Consider the following 17,630-nt stretch of genomic DNA (forward strand, 5'->3'; position numbering starts at 1 on the left):
ACTTGTAGTCTTGTTGTGAATTTGAACTTTCCTATCTTACTCTTCCTAGTTTAGTGTGTACTTGAGTCTTGGTGGTGGCCAAGTGGCCTATTTTGTAAACATTATTATTTGAATTTTGGACATGACTCATGTTGAGAGTTACTCACTTGCTAGATAAGTTACTTGAATGTTTGATGATTTTATCTTCTAAATGTTTTATGTTTTAAGATATGCTTAAAAATTTGACCTATGTTTGTAATTGTTAGAATCTAGATGGTTGAGGCTCGAATAATTAATCATTGATGTACAATGGAATCATGGATGCCATATCTATCTCAATTTATGTTTCTACAACTAATTTGGTATTTTGGATGTTTTTTAAATGTAAATGCAAAAAAATATAAAATATATATATAGTAGATGCTTCTGAAAAAGCTCCAAGGGTTAGCTCAGTTGGTCAAGTTCCCATTGCTAAGTACATCGTTAGTTGGGAGGTCATGGGGTCAAATCTCCTCAATGCCCTTGGGGTTAGGCCCTGCTTGTTTGGCCGGCGAGTAGATCCCTTCGGGTTGATCTGCCTGGAATTTTCCCGTGGATGTAGCGGCCACACAGTGTTCGTGAACCACCCTTAAAAAAAGTAGACACTTCTGAGACGCTTCACTTCCTAGATTTTTGGAAAATGATGTTTCCACGTCCCTGCTTCCAAAAAACATTCCCGCTTCGTGCAACATTGCTTTGAACACCTTCAAGAGCCTCTCCAAATAACTTATTCTTCACCTAAGGTATGTGAAATTTTCTTTTAAATAAAACAAATTAAATTTAAAATGCAAAGGACTCCTCCAAAATAAGAATCCGTTAGCATTTTGAAGCCCCTCTCATTCGTAAGGAAACCTATTTAAAGGCATGATTAGTCCTCCTCATAATAGACCAAAACGAACTATCTTGTGACCTTGCTCTGAAATATGATTCGAACCTGTGGAAATCATTCAATATTTGTGAAAGGATTTGGTTCTTTTATTTTGCTTTGGGTTAAGGGACACATTGGGTTACCTATTTGAAGCAGCTCGGCCTACCTAGGGTACCCTTCTTCAGTTTACTCTTTTGATTTGTCTTTGTATATCTTTGAACTTCGGATCCTCTAAAAGGTCACTTTAGAAACTCGGTTAATCTTTATTGTCATGTTTGGAGGCTCGGACTTTTGGGAGGAGTCACCTCTGTATATTGCAGCCTCGTCTCAAGCAATTTCATGACATCCCTAAGGCTCAGTCCACTAGGACATCACATCCTGAAGCATATCCTTCATCGTCTGGGTAGTGGATATCACTGTGTGAGTTTCAGGACCTTTAGCTGGTCAAGAGCTGGATTATCTAACCTATTCAGGTTGTGGTTTCTTGTGTTTGTTTGCTTAGTACATTAGGGAAACTTCTTTGTGGATTCATTGGCTCTTCTCTATTGACTAGGGCATCAATTCAAGTGCGGCCTGATTTGAAGTTGAAGACCTACTCTACCATTATAATTTGTGAAACTTCCAAATCTTGGGCTCATACCTCTACACACTTTCAGATCAGCAGAAGAGACCTAAACTCATTTGACAAATTGCTTTTCTTCCTGATAGACTTGGTGATATGTGACAGTGGCAAATTGAGGTGTGTTTTGCCTTGCAAAATCTATGATTAGGATTGCACATTTTTCAGTTAGACTACATCATCTTTCACTTCAGCAATAGGAATTTGAATGCAACAGTCAAAAGAAAAATTGTTCCCTTCATGTCTTAGGCCAATCAATGATACATGCACAAAGCCAATGATTAATTTTGTTGTGTCTTTGGCACCTTGAATGAATCAACCAGCTAGACTGTGTATTGCCAAGTTCATGCATGAGTAACATGGTAAGCTAAATTAAGACAACAATATAACACATACTGATTTGAATCACATTTTTCCATTTGATTTTTGGAGATCACTGTTGTCACAAATATACAAGTGTACCAATATTAAAAGGGGGACAAGTATTGAGTTGTCTACAGAAATATAAGAAGGCAGCATTGAGTAACCTACAGAAGTGTAAGAAGGCAGTCAAAACTATGATAGTAGAAGGCATTGACATTAGCACAATCCTGGAATAAAGCCTATCTACATTGATAAGTAAGCTTTGCAGTGTATCCTAGAGAAGTTACTCTACAAGAATATCCTCAAACAATGTGCCACAAACTCCTCCAACAAGTAAATGTTGATCCTTTTGATGACAAATCAGCTCCATAAGGTATAGAAATATGTGCACTGGGTCCTCAAGTAGTGGATCGAGACTTAATAAAGATGTATGAGCAAGTTACAAGTGTGAACAATTGCTAAAAATGGCGCTCAATACTGGGTCATTCCCTCAAAAACCTCCTCAACATGGTTTCCAAGGTGTAACCACTCCTTGAAAGTGTGCAAATAGATAGGTACAAAGAGGATAAGGTCAAAACACAAGATAATGTTATGAAACCATGTAAGGCATGGACATATATGTGGATCAACCTTCAGTAAAGGTGTATGAGCAAGTTACAAGAGTGAACAAATGCCAAAAATAGCCCTCGAGACTAGGTCATTCCCTCAATGACCTCCTCAATGCAGTTTCCAAGGTGTAACCACTCCTTAAAAAGTGTGCAAATGGATAGGTACAAGGAGGATAAGGTCAAAAAACGAGATAATGTCATGAAACCATGTGTCAAAGTCATCTTCATACTCAACTAACTCCTCATATGAAGGGGTCAACCGCATCTCCAGCAATAAAAGAATATCATATGTGAGAATATGCCTAAACATGTGTGCCAATGGGGTTGAGTGCTCCATCCTAAACCCTAATCCACATCATAACAAACCACTCCAAATTTGAATACAGCCAATATGAGTTAGGGTGCTTATGCAATCAAGCTCCATCAAAGTAAAAATAGGTCAAACTAGTAGTTGAAAATACTAGAATCACCTCAACATGCGTGAACAAGAGGAGCACTCTACTAGGATAGATATTCCATGTCATCAAAAGGTGTTTCATGTGTGGAAAAAACCCCAATAAAGTTAGAGCACTCACGCCCAGGGTTCAAACCAATATTAAACCATGGGAAATAAAACCCCACAAAGTATTGAAACCATGTGAGCAAGGATGCATAAGTCACCCTTGAAAGGGAAACTAAGATCACATCAAGCACCAACAATAGGTTCTCCAACTATTGAAGGACAACTTGGCTATAGAACAAAACAAGATGAAACAACCAAATAGATGAACATTGCAGTAAAAGGCACTTGGAAGCAAGAGGTTGGGTGTTTATAAAGCTACAACCATGCATACAGATTCCCTCGAGCAACAAAAGAAGGGCAACAAATACACAAGTACTATGGCCCCTATAAGGTGTTACAAAGGATTGGCAGTATGGTTTACAAAGTGGAGCTGCATTCAACTTACATTTGGTTTTTGACGTTCTTGTTTAAAGAAGGTAATTGGTGACAAGATCCCAATTCAAACTATTTGCTAGAACTACGTAAAGAAGGAAAAATCATACTAGAAGGTAAAACAGTTACTGAAAAAAAGATCAAGCAACTATAGAACCGAGAAAATACTAAGTACATCATCAAGTGGAAGAAATCATACTAGAAGGTAAAACAGTTACTGAAAACAAGATCAAGCAACTATAGAACCGAGCAAATACTAAGTACATCATCAAGTGGAAGAACCTATAAAGAAGGTAATGGGTGACAAGATCCCAATTCAAACTATTTGCTAGAACTACGTAAAGAAGGAAAAATCATACTAGAAGGTAAAACAGTTTACTGAAAAAAGGATCCAGCAACTATAGAACTGAGCAAATACTAAGTACATCATCAAGTGGAAGAACCTACCAACAAAAGATGCAACATGGCAAAATGAGTTCTTCATACAAAGACATCCACCACTGATTGGTATTTCGAGCAACATTGATTTGAATGGGAGTGGCATGTTAAGCCTCTAACCATAACATTATTCATTGTATTTTCATTAATTATAATTGTGTCAGCACACTGTTATTGCATTCTAGAGCTCCTTGTCCCATGCATGTACCTAAAGTAGACTCATTTGAATAGTCATTTCATCTTGTGCATCTAATATATTGTGAAAGGAAGCTGCCCCCTCAAAGAACCTTCTTATTCACTCACTTGTTCACTTGATTTAGACATAGACATTCCTTGGTATGGCTATCCAAAGATATCGAGTTGTCCATCACCAAGAAATGCAATTTCCAATTTTTAGCTGCACCTAAGTATGTTACGAAGAAATTGAGTTTAGAGTTGTGCCACTTAAATTTTGAGGGGTTTTTCTCACAAGTCCTTGTTGATAGGATTGACATATGAATTTCAGATGAAACCAAATTAAGACAAGTTTGTGAAAGCTAGTAAGTGTTCTCTAATCAATTCAAGAAAGAAGTCCAACCAAGTAGTTGTGATCATCAATAATTAGGTCAACTAGCTCTATGGAATAAAAGATTTATCCAAACTTGAGTTGAAGCTGAGATATTACTAGGTTTGGGTGAAGGAAGAAGATGACTTGAAGACAACGTTGAAAACTTGACAAGAGTTGTTTGAATGACTAGTAATGTCATTTGAACTCACCAATGCACTAACGGTGTTCCAAATGCCAATGAACAAATCACTCAAATCTATTTGGGTAACTTCATCATTATCTATCTTGATGACATTGTGTTCACTAATGATGTCTAGATAATGAGAAACCTAGCTAAGAGGGAGTTGTGCCTTGTGCATGAATCCTCTTGTTTACCCTTTAGGTAAGGAGGTCCAAGGAGCTAAGGTAAAGCCTCGTACCACATGTTATTTGGCCAAGAGGTGCAAACACATGTTAGGCATTTCTATGGTCATTGCTATGTTATGTATTAGAACCATGTGACCACTACAGCATGGCCCCCTTAGAAGGATTGGTTGGGAATATGGTTCATCCCTGAGGAAATTTTCACTATGCAGATAATGTTGGACTTAATCGTCTCCTCATGGGATGAGGAGTGGTTGGCACAATGGGATGTTATCCCCTCCACCTAGTCTCAAATCCCACAGGGGGACATCTTTCACTCGTTGTGATAAGGTTCACAAGGAGTAGGATCTGCCACCCTCACAGAGTCTCGGCTCTTGCTAAGTCATAAATTACCGGTATATCTAGCTTATGGGCTGTTGGATATACTCTTGGTGTTATAGTAGCTAAGTTTGACCTTGGACCTCACCAACATTACTCCAACTAGTTACCAATTCAACATGGTGAAAAAAAAAAAAAAAGTTGAAGTTGATCATAGCATACCCATGGTACTTGAGTATGCTTGCATCTATACTAATCTTTGAACTCTCTCTTTGTTCATGCATTTTAAGGTTGGAGGAAGGTCCGTAAAACATGTACATTTCCCCAAAGGAACCTTCAAATCCTTGCATTTTGGTACATAAACAACATCTAAGAGCGGAGCATTTAAATCACGGATACAAGAAAGTCGGCTATCTCATCCTTTGACAAGTTAAACCCATAGGGAATCAATTTTCAAATATTAGTATTGACAGTTCTGTAAGGAAATCAGTATAATAGAACTAGTTCAATCAATTTTCAAATCTTAGAATTGACAGTTCTGTAAGGAAATCAGTATAACAGAACTAGTTTATACATCTTTACTACACAAGAAATTGATGGAGCACACCACCGACCCGTGATGAAACCGGATGTAAGTTATTACAAGCAAGGCATGATTAAAGATGGAGCACAAGCACTCTTGAAATGCCCTAAATAGAGCAATATTGACATCAAAGACAAGGTAATATGCACCTACACTTTGTCAACTAATCTCGACAGGAACTGTCATTGCATTAGAGAATCTAATAGAAGAAATCTTAGATAATAGAGTAAGCTTTATAATGAACTCCGATAGACTAATTTGGGCTTGAGTAATGATAAAGAGTGGGGAAATTGTTATATCTATGACGTCTGACTGAAACAGCCTTTTAAAATTAGTGAGCTTCAAATTCTCTCTAGAAAAGTATCTTGAGAATTTAGAGAGAATTCACCAAGTGCTAGGCAAATAAACAAACAAACAAACAACAATTAAAGGAAGTCTGACCTTGTATCACGTCCGATATGTCTGGGGTCTGGGAATAGGTAGCAGATATTGCTAGGCCCTTGGAGTGTGAGCCCCATTTCTGTGGGCGAGCTCTATTATTCACGCCAAACAGCTGCCAAGTGTAATAAAAACATTAATAACAAATTGTTGGCGAATTTCCACATGGAGTAGGAGAAGGGCGAAACCTTAGTTTGCAAAGGAGTGCCGTGTAACTGTGATGGCAAAAGCCACCCACCCCGCCTGATCATTGCCATCTCACTATAAGAGTTGCGACTTCAATTGGGCAGGTCGGGCATGGCCCGATTACGAGCTCAGGAAAACGGGAAAAAGAATATATGAAGGGGGAATAACGTACAATTATCAGTTTTAAATTGTGGATCATCTGAGTACCACGTTTGGGGTGCAACCGAGTTTACCCTTTAACAGCAACCAACCAAATTTTCCCAATTTATGTGTGGGGCACAAATGTCGTCAAAATAGAACTTGAATTAGTTGCAATAGACATCCAGGAGCCATGCGTCAAGTTGTAACTTGACCAATTCATGTTGATGCAAGTGTCAACGGTGGGCTGTTAAGCCGCGGGTATATAAGGCAGCGGACCCGAGCACGATTCAGTTCAGTGTTTTGATAGTTGTCGCAGAACTTCCGTGTCACAAGTTGTCGTTCTTGGTACTTACCGTACTTCTATTCAAACCACCAAGTGTAGCTAGATCTTTGGAAGAAAAGGAACGCCATGCTTGAGAAATGCAATATTAATTATTTATGGGTGATTAATTGTACTTATCATGAATAGGTTATTGATTCGAGTTAAATTGACCATGATTATCATGAATATGGATTAATATATTACGTTGTTTGAGAGGTGGGCAGCATTTTATTATAATAAAAAAAGGGCAACTAGGTATTATTGTATTTTGGATATTTAATAAATTGATGAAGAATGCTTTAGTTAAGAGCTAAGCATTTATTTTATTTTGGATATTTAATAAATTGATGAAGAATGTTTTAGTTAAGAAGAAAGAAAGAAAGAGAGAGATTATTTTAATGTCCACGAGGCTAAAGATAGCTTATGGGACAGATTGCTTCTTCATCTGCTTAATGTATTCGGCCCTTTTTCTATGAAGCTTCACAATAAATGCTCCCAGCATCTCGACAACCCTTCACTAAATAGATTATCCCAAGAGCTAGCTGCTAGCATATCTGCATAACTTTCCTTGTTGTCTTTGAGGCCTCACATTCTAAAATGAAATGTTTTTTTGTTTCCACTTTTCCGGAAGAACAAAAAATGCATACCCTTTCCTCTCACACTTCCTTTGGCCTTTTCCAGCGCCCTATTTCACAACGGAGTTGATGAGAATTAGTCTTTAACTGAGCAATAAGAATTTTGGCTCTCCAAGAAATATTGGCCTCTATGTATGCTTTTGGTTGATGATTATGAGTGGGATTAAACACTTCAATATAGTAATTTTTCTTTCTTCCTAACTCCTTATCCCAAGTACATTTGTGGAACTTTTCCATAACAAAAGCTTTTATCTCTTTGTTGTTTATGGGACACGCATTCAAGCAAATACCCCATTTACTAAACCATTTGTTATTTTGCTGCATCCAAGTTTTTTTGCTCTTACACAATCTATCATTAAAGACAACCTTAGGTCATCTACCCTCTTCCATTTGCTCAGTTTTTTTTAAATAACTTATGACTTGCACCATAGCAATTGCTTCAATAAGAGCAGTCCCTGTTTCACTTAACAAGATATTATAAGGAACTGCACTTTTAATCTTAAATTTGTTTGTAATCAAACGCTTCTGAATTTTCTCAATTTGTCTCCACTACATGTCAGAGGTATTGCTAGCCCATAGTTCACAACCATAGAGAATCACCGGAATCACTAGAAGCCCAAAAAGAGTTTGAGTGGTCTTCCAGTCCCATAACTCTACCTCTCTACACCTGTTTTGATCCCAAAGTTCTTTTCTTTCTACAACCACTCCAACTAGATTTTTGTTGAAGTCAATTCCGAGGTATTTGTAATCCACAACTTCTTCCAGAATGTTGCCTTCAAAGTAGAACTTATGTTGGTTATGTTTTCTTTCCTTAGAGAAGACCACTACTTTCGTTTTGCTGATATTGACTTGCATCCCCACCCTTCTACAAAAATGCTCAAGGGATAGTAAGTGCTCTTGCAAACCAAGAGCCAATTTAGCAATCTGAATAAGGTCATCTGCATACAAAAGAAGCCTTATAGCAAATTTTCACAAATAAATACCATCACCCCCTTGCGAATTTAACCACTCCTCAAGCTTGTCGATATATAAACCAAAAAGGGTAGGAGACAGTGGGCAACCTTGCTTGACCCCAATATCGCTTCTAAAACTTTTAGAAATGTATGCTGAAGTTCTAATTTTGACTTTCACCTTTTCATACAGCCTATGCACAACTACTCTCAAATGTTTAGGAACCCCAAGTTCCTCCATTCTCTGCCAAAGTTTATCCCTAGGAATCGAATCAAACACTTTTCTGAAATCAACAAAGCAACAAAAGACTTCTTCCTTTTTCTCCCAAACTTTTTCAATGATGTGCCTTAAAGTTATGCAATGATCAACTGTGGAATTCTTAGGTCTAAAACCTGCTTGCTCTTTAGCACGCTTATCTCTTTCTTCTGCCCACTTGCTAATTTTGTTTTCTAGCATGCTTCTAAATAGCTTTGCAAACAAAGGGTTTATCATGATGGTCCTATAATTGGAGGGATTATTGATGTCACCTCTTTTGAAAATAGGTATTACCATTCTAGTTGTCCAATCTGTGGGGAGCCCTTGTTGTATGATGTTGTTGAAGATTTTTGTAATGTGAGGTGCAAGAATCTTTGAGCCCCACTTTAGATATTCTGCTTGGAGTTCAGCTAAGTCTTTTGCTTTTCCAATACCCAACTTCTTGATACCCATCTCTACCTCTTGTACAGTGAAGAGTTCAGTATCAGTGTTGACCAAGGGGGGAGGGTCAACCTTGGGAACCTGTTCATAGAGTTGTCTTGCATAGTCAAACCATTTAGAAGCTGTAATATTATTTCCAATTTGTATCTTTTTCGATTGGAGCTCCTTCCAAAATAATTTGGGATTATTTTTCCCAAGGAATATTATTTCTTCCCTCCTAGAAACCATGAAATCGGCCTTTTTTCTTGCTTAATCACTGCTTGTAAGATTTGAGCTTTATGTTATCCTTGTTTGACTCTTTCCACATTCTCCTTGCCTTTTTGCATTCCTCGTCAAACCAAGCATTAACCGGAAAGCAATTTGTTTCAGACTTCTTAATTTTTGTTCTTTCGCACTTTGCAAGTGTGCATTGAATTAAATGTGTTAATTCATGACTATGAAGGTTGTGAATTGTAATTTTCTCCTTCTCAAAGAGCCTCTCTAGTGTCATTTTGAAGGTATTACAATTTTTTGGGGTCAAAAGAATTCTGCCCTGTGGGAGATTTTGTTGGATATGCTGAATTTTTTACTCTAATTGTTTCTTCCAATCCAAGAAAAACATAAATAAATTGACTTGTGATCTGATTTAAAATCCCATTGCTGGTCTCTAACCAAAACTTCCTCCATTTTCTCACACAAACCATGCGAGCAAATTACATAATCTACCACACTTTGCCCATCTAGTCAAGCCATTACAAATGACTAAATCAAAGGCCCCACATAGAGTAAGAAATTGTTCACCAAAGAGATTGCAGCCCTTGTCCTCTGAAATTCTTTCCCACTGATGATTACTTTCTTCTGTAAGCCAAATAGAGTCACAATCATCTTTACAACAAGGAATGCTAGCTTGCTCACTTGCAATCCTAGCATTGAAATCACCCACTATAAGGACTTCACCTAGTTGCGAATATGTTGCAATATCTGCTTTTGAAGCTACAAATGGATCTTTGTGGTCAAGCCCTCTACCTTTGTAGATTTTTGAAACCTGTGGTGCAAAATAGCATGCTGCAATTCTGATGTGGTTTCCATTTTCTGATATTTTAAACCAAATGAATTGCTTATTTGAGTCTTCTTTTTCTAACTAAATGAGACGACCTTCTTTCTCCCTTACTAAAACCATGATACCCCCATGCCCTTTGCCATTCCCCGCAGCCTTGTTCCACACTGTCATCTTCCAGTATCCTTCAAACAAAGGTGTCTTGCACCCTTCATGCTCATGTGTTTCTATGAGGCAAATTATATCTCTATTTTCCACAATAGGCCCTAACCCAGGTCCTCATCTCCATGGCTAACCTCTGCGGTTCCAACAAACTAATCTTAAGGAAACCTGGGTATGACTTGATTGCTATTTATTTTAACATGCAAGACTCACATTTGAGTCTTTGTCCCTGTTTTCCCATACCGAACTTGCTTTCTGATTTCCAGTTGAAGAGTTTGTTGCCTCTTCTTTATTACCATCTTGCTGCGCTATTCTGGAAGGAGGTCCAAATTGCGTTATCACAACTTTTCATTTATAAATCTATGCTCTCTTTCCTTCATCTCTTGTTGCCCTAACCTTTAAAATTTCCTCCCTTCTTTCCTCCTATTGTTTTACAGTTAAATCTTCTTATAGGAAAAAACGAGAACCCCTCAAGAGATGTTTCTTGCTTAGAATAATATATTTATCATGCAAGCTAGGCATAATGACTTTTATGGGCCTGGATCTCTCCCCGTTAAACTTACCCACCCTCCATGCTTGGCATATTTGACCTTGCCATAGCAACGTGTCTTTCAAGAAGTCTCTTGCAAGGTCAAGAGTACATTCATTTTTCCTGTAGTCTTTCACCCCTTTAACAATTATGTTTGCTGCCCTATTTTGTCTTTCCTTGCCTTCACTATCTTGCATGTTGTCAACCTGAATATTTGTTTCTCCTTCCTTATTAGCATAATTGCTAATAACTTGAGCCCAAGTTTTGGAAACTTTGGTGGAATCTTCTTTTGTTTCTTCTCTTGCATTCTCTTCATGGTTGTTTATTTGGGCAATCATTTTCCCTTTATCCTGGGATGATTTCATATTCACCACCTCTGTACTTTCCACTACAAATTTATTTATGATTTGCACATCCGCCTTCATGCGTTGCCATTCTGTCTTCCCTATCAGGAGAGCTTCCTGTAGCAATGCCACTTGTTCTTTTAAAATTTTATTGCTTTCTGCTAACGCCTTGTTCTCAACCGTTATTATATGAATTTTATGATTTCTTTCCTATCCTTTAGCTTTTAAAACCTCCAACTTTTGTTTTGCATTTAACAATTCTCTCACATAAAGATCAGATGACCAGGTGAGAGGTGTGGATGTGGGACTATATAAGGCAGAATCATCAATAACTTTTCCTTTGGACTTCTTGTTGCCACGTGCTTGTGGAGGAGACTTGTTTGAGTGATTTTTGTGAAGGGCTCGATTACTTTTCTTTTTAGACCGTTTCTTCTTTGTTTGCTCCCATTTTAGACGGGTTATTCTTCGTTTTAAAATGCCCCGATATTGTTTGGCATTGACCCAAACCCACTTCCCAGCTTTGGCAGATGAGGCAATTTTCACTTGTCCTAAATCATTTGTCTCCACATGTTCTGAAATTTCTGGTTCCTTTGTCATGTTTGAATGCATTTGTTGCTGCTTGCTCGCTGCTCGATACTTCTGTTGCATAAAAACTCCCTGCTCTCACACTGCTCATTGTTCACTGCTCTCTGCTCTCACTGCTGCCCACACTGCTCTGCTCATACTGCTGACCACACTGCTCACCACGCTGCTCTGCTCATAAATGCCCTGAAAATTTCAACTGCATTTTAATTATCTCAGAGGCAGTAAATACTCAGATTGAGAAAAACGAGTGGCCACTTAGTTTTCACGTCTCCCTGTGTGGGGATTTAGTTCGACATTAACACTGATCTCTTTTCCGTATGAAACGATTCATGTAATTCTAGAGTCAGAGATTGGAATAATAAGGGTTTCGGGAGGCAGGGGAGCTAAAACCCAGAAATGGATATATCCGTTCTAGCGACCTCTATGTACACAAAGAGCCCTGGTATGGCTTGCACAGGCCTCTCTGTCTCAACTTGCAATGGAAACTGCTGGCCTGAGAGCCGAAGGAGGAGGTTAAGTGGCTGCAACAAGGAAGTTGTTATGGGATATTAATGACGTTTTACAGTCTTCAACGCACATCATCACTAAAGATGGTCATGCAATGAAATATTATTTCTTTTTAAACAACTTGCGATAGTTGGGTTACAATGCTCTCTGGTTTTGCTGTGAATGGATGCGAGTTTTTCATCGTTGTGTACATGGTGTGTTTCTTCAAAATTTATAGTGGTTTCAGTGTCTCTAGAATCACTGAATAACTCCCCTTATGAACATGTCCGCCAATAGAATGACTGAAGGCAACCCTATTGGTACAGTTGAAAATTGACAATGATAAGAGCCAAGCATTTATTTTAGTAAAATCAGTTACAAATCATACTTAGTGTATTCTACTGATCTTTTAAATTATACTTATTCTTTATTTTTCACAAACATATATGCAAATATAAAAATGAATATATTATTGAAAGATATTTATGATTTAGTGGACAATAAAAGACCACACACTAGTTAACAATTAGGTACAAATTAATTTAGAAAATAAAACCACACCACATACTAGTTAACAATTAGGTACAAACTAATTTCATTCACATTTTACTTGTTTAGTTAATTTTTTATGGTTAATTTAATGAAATAGACATATTGTGAAGAGCATATGTTATATTATTCGTTTTTTAAATTTATATGAGACTATTTTGAATAATGTTTTATCTTTCTCTCACGATGGGTGCATACTTCAACCATTTGTCGTAGTGATGATGAGCATGTGTGGATCAGGTGGCCATCTAGCCCATGGCATAAGTCCTTTTGCGGTTTGGCATGCTTGGATTAATTTTGGTGTGATGGAAGTAATTAATTGCCCCTCGATTCCATACATTCTCCCATCTCTTGCAATCTCATTATGCAACGTTATCAATATCTAAAGCAGCTCCCATTAAGGTTGTCCTGTGGTGGCGTGATGGTTCACTTGTCGTCTTCGTTAAACCTGCTTCCAAACATGGTGCGTTGCAATCCTAATTTTTCAATGATGTTAGTATGCTTAGCATCTCCTGGTCGTTGGTTCATGGTTGTCGTGCCCGCGATCCTAATTTTGTCTAGGCACTCGATGGTTGGCCCATACATTGGTCTGCATTGGACTTCACGAAATTGGAGGGTCTTTGTTGCCATCCTCCCCTGGATTGACAATTTAAATCCACCCAAGCGTGCATGGTGGATATGGGGTCTCAGCTGGCCACCAAGGCTCTCAGTGACAATTCGGCTCTCCAAGACAATGCTCTACCTTCTTTTGGTCAGCAAACGGTTTTAATCTCATCATAGTCTTCTAGTTTATCCTCTCAAGGGATCTTGTGGCTTCTCGTAAGCAATCTGGGTAATGGTTTTACATGGTTGGTGGCGAGTAGCACAAGATTTGAAAGCCTTTCAATGTGGTCATCTCCCCTGGGCTCTTCAAAGATCTTTGTGCTCATGTTTGTTGGGGAGGCTTCATTGTGGTTCTTTGAGAATGCTTTGTCATAGTCCACTCTTTGTGGTTATGTTTGTTGGGAAGGCTTCATCGTGGTACATTGGGCACGCTTGGTCATGGTTTGTTGTGATAGTTTAGTGGTGGTTCATTATGGTTGCCCAGGCTTGTGGCTCGATAGCGATCTGAAGATGGTGCTTCTCAGCGAGGCTTAGCACCCATGGCCTTCTCCATGGCTTCTCCAAGTTTCGAGGCACTCCAATTTTATGTTTTAACAGTCAATGTTCAATGAATATTTGTTTTGGCTAGGCTATAATAACTTTGGAAAACAAAGCTTTTATTTTTTTTCTTTCATGTATCTCCATGTTCATTGGAGCAATTTTTGCTTTCTTACTGTCACTATATTGAAACAGGACACATATAATCTCAAGACACTCAATTTGTGTTACTGGGTTAGTTTCCCGATGGGCAGACTAGTAACACAAAGAACGTTGGCATGTAAATGTCTTCTTCAGTAATAGAGTGGCTTACACACACACACAAAACATTTTATCCTAGTTCATAGATATTTGAGAGGCATGTTGTGATCTTTCAAAGGTGAATATAGATTAATATTATTAATGAATAATCATGGATTTATGATTTTTTTAATCTCTTAAATAGTTATTAAAATCTTATATAATCATTTGAAATATGTAATTATAATTTTTACAAATAATATTATAATTTTTTTATTAGAAAAAAACAGAACTTTTTAAAGTGTATATTTTTTTGCTTTTGGATGATATGGTAGTATCAGAGAGATGTTCTTGTCTCGATTCATGTCTAAGATGCTAAAGAACATGAGATCTCCAAAACCCATAAAAGGTTTCACGAGATAAGCTTGTGAAACGCCTTAATTAAAGTAATTAGCCCCCATTTAATTATTTCCTAAGTCTAACTTAAGAAAAGTGGCTAATTAAAAGGAATTAATTGAGGAGAATGACTTATGCTTTAGAGACTTCTAGAAAATGACTTAGATAAAGTCTAAGACGATCTTAGCCATCAACCATGATTAGATCTTGGTCGTTGATGCTCCAACAAGAGATTATAAGAGCAAATCGATGGGATGGAGAAAGACACAATAGGGAGAGTGAGTTGGCTAAGGCAAATCAACCTACCTAGTTGTAGTGATTCAGCGAGGGAGAATTTCGAGCGAGAGATCGAGCATCGGAGAGAGGGAGAAGCAGAGAATTTGAGGAAGAGATTTCTGGAGGTTTTCCAATGTTTCTCTTATGTAGGATTGACAAGAGGAAGGAGGTCGAGTTGTCTGCAAAAGAGGTCACAGAAGCCAGTGTGAGCAGCCAGAAACCCCAGTGCAGGTTGTCAAAAAGGGGTCATTTCAATTGTCGGAACCCGAAAAGTTCATCTGGGAGGCAGAGAAAATTTTTCTAGAGGCAAAGAGAGGTTGGACGACCCACTTGGAACAAGTTAGCAGGCGATGCGAGTTATTCTAGACCAGGTAGTAGGCATTTCCATAGGGCACTGCAAGCAGGCTAGTGGAGGGCCAGTTGATTTGCAAAGGGAGAAAATTATCTCCCAGATATTTTATCAATATATTTTCCAAAGGATTGTCAGTTGGGCATCCAGACTATTATACTCTAAATTCCTGCATAATAATAAAATAAACCCTCATCTGTTGCACTGGTTTTCCCGGGGACTATCAGTCATATATTATTATGTCAATTTTTTTTTATGTGCATATATTTCTCAGTTCTTGAATTTTATCTTCCATAATGTATTTTATTTGTGAAGATATTTGCCATAAACAAATAAACTGTTAATTAGTTAAGAAGATAATATCTACTTGGTGCATTCGTGGAAATTTCACATGGTACCAGAGCATTTTTTATTAGATCAGAGGTTTCGATGTGAAAGATTGAGAGATCATGCAGTTTTAGAGGGAGATATAAAGAACAAATTTCATATTTACACAAGGCAGCTAGGTGGTGCGAATTACTGGGCAGAAATAGATTTCCAAAGGTAGAGTGCAAGAAAAGTTTGATTTGCTCAGAGAATAATTTGCAGGCAGTGGATTTGTCAAATACAGGGTTAGAGTGAGCAGATCAGTTGATTCGTTGAGAAGATCTAGGCATAAAATATTTGTAGTTGCAGATTTGGGCAAGGCAAGAAGAGAAAAGCACGTGGAAATTATACCCAGGACGTCACCAATAAATTTCTCAGTTTCTCCAATATGGTCACATAGCGATTTAACATTCAGGAGGCTACAAATTTATCTTCCATATTAGAGGATGAATTCACTCAAATAGCTTGCCTCTCTAGCTCAACTTCAAAGGGAGTCTAGTATATACATAGTGGAGCATCAGCTCATATGACAGGAGTTAGAGAATACTTCTCTAGCTATAAGGAAGAGTAGATGTACTTCCATATTTAGATGGGAAATAATCCTAAATGTACTCTAGTTGGAATAGGTACCATCAAGATTCAAAGGGATTCAGGAGCAAGCACTAGTGTTACAGATGTGTTGCATGTGAAAAACTTGGGTATGAACCTACTTTCAATGTCCCAAATACAGGATAAGGGATATGAAGTCCACTTTGTAGGGAAGAAGGTGTTCACCAGGCACCAATGGAAGAAGGTGAGGCGGATTGGAGTTCACAGTAACAGATTGTACAAGTTGCAGATCGACTCTCCGAAGGCACTAGTTAGCAACACTATCAGTGAGAGAGGCTTGAATGAACTATGGCACAGGGGAATGGGTCATTTACACCATGGAGCACTAAAGATGCTTAGGGACACAATGACATGTGTTCTAGAATTGAGCACAAAACATGATGATCTGTGTAGGGGGTGCGTACTTGGGAAATATGCTAGGGCAGTATTCCCAATAAGTGACAGTAGATCAAATGGTGTGTTGTAGCTTATATAATCAGATATTTGTGGCCCTATGTCCACTAGATCTCTTAGAGGGTACGAGTACATCGTCACGTTCATCGATGATTATTCTAGGAAAACCTAGATCCACTTCTTGAATACCAAGGATGAGGTCTTTAATTGCTTCCAAGAGTTCAAGGATCTACTAGTGGAGAATGCGACAAGAAAGAAGATCAAGGTGCTTTGCTCAAATAATGGTGGAAAGTACATAAATAGTGACTTCACAGGTTTTTGTGAGAAGGAGGGCATCGAGAGGGAGTGGACAGCTCCCTACAATCCATAGTAGAATGGAGTAGTGGAGCGAAAGAATAGGTCTATAGTTGGGGCGACAAAGGCTATGTTGTATGACCAGGACATGCCCAAGTTTCTATGGCGGAGGCATGTAACACAACAATGTATATACAAAACAGGGTTCCTCATAAGTCATTGGGGAAGATAACACCAGAAGAAGTCTTCTTAGGGAAGAAGTCGGAAGTTAGTCACTTTAGGATCTTTGGCACTATAGCTTACTACCATATACCAGATGAAAAATGCACTAAGTTGGAATAGACTACAAATAAGGGGTTCTTTTTTTAGTACAGCGAAACCTCAAAGGCATACAGGGTCTATGTTTCTAGCATTAGGAATATTATCGTAAGATGTGATGTAAATTTTATGGAGGACAGAGCTTTCAAGGGATCTTGCGAGATGCCAACAAGTGATCAGAGTGAGCCAACAAAAGCTCTATTGGTCTAGCCGCAAGGACAACAACAAGGACAATCACATGGATCTAGTACAATTACTAGTATGAGCACAACCTCAAGTGCAAGGGATCCTATGATATCACAACAAACTGAGCAACAGAGGCAGGATGAGGAGTTGGTCGACCCTCCCACAACTATTTGTTGAAACAACAGGGAAGTTTGTCAAACACTGAGAGATGTGGAGGAGTTTGTAGGAGCTCATATGATGAATAAGAGAGAATGCAGCCAACCATATAGGTACTTGGCATTGGTGACATAGGTTATTGAACCTTCCAGCTATTAGGAGGCTGCATAGCATCAGGTGTGGGTGGA

General features: G+C 38.3%; 1 protein-coding gene across 2 annotated transcripts in view; it reads right to left on the reverse strand.

Moving 5' to 3' along the window:
- The window catches only part of LOC149157997 (Protein kinase superfamily protein), a 349,830-nt gene extending 343,117 nt beyond the window's left edge, over positions 1 to 6,713 (reverse strand). Inside the window, exons 1-2 of one of the 2 annotated variants that reach the window (XM_089436081.1) lie at positions 6,286 to 6,713; positions 6,101 to 6,212 (exon numbers count right to left, since the gene is read on the reverse strand). In XM_089436081.1, coding sequence (XP_089292207.1) covers positions 6,101 to 6,212; positions 6,286 to 6,354 — 181 coding nt within the window. In that variant the 5' untranslated portion in view covers positions 6,355 to 6,713. The remainder of the gene's footprint in view (positions 1 to 6,100; positions 6,213 to 6,285) is intronic. The other variant, XM_089436080.1, reaches the window with a different exon arrangement.
- Positions 6,714 to 17,630: the final 10,917 nt, after the last annotated feature.

Source organism: Pinus tabuliformis, chromosome 5_2, assembly GCF_031772625.1.
Source record: "Pinus tabuliformis cultivar Carrire ecotype Pingquan chromosome 5_2, CPIR1, whole genome shotgun sequence".
Classification (NCBI taxonomy): Eukaryota; Viridiplantae; Streptophyta; class Pinopsida; order Pinales; family Pinaceae; genus Pinus; species Pinus tabuliformis.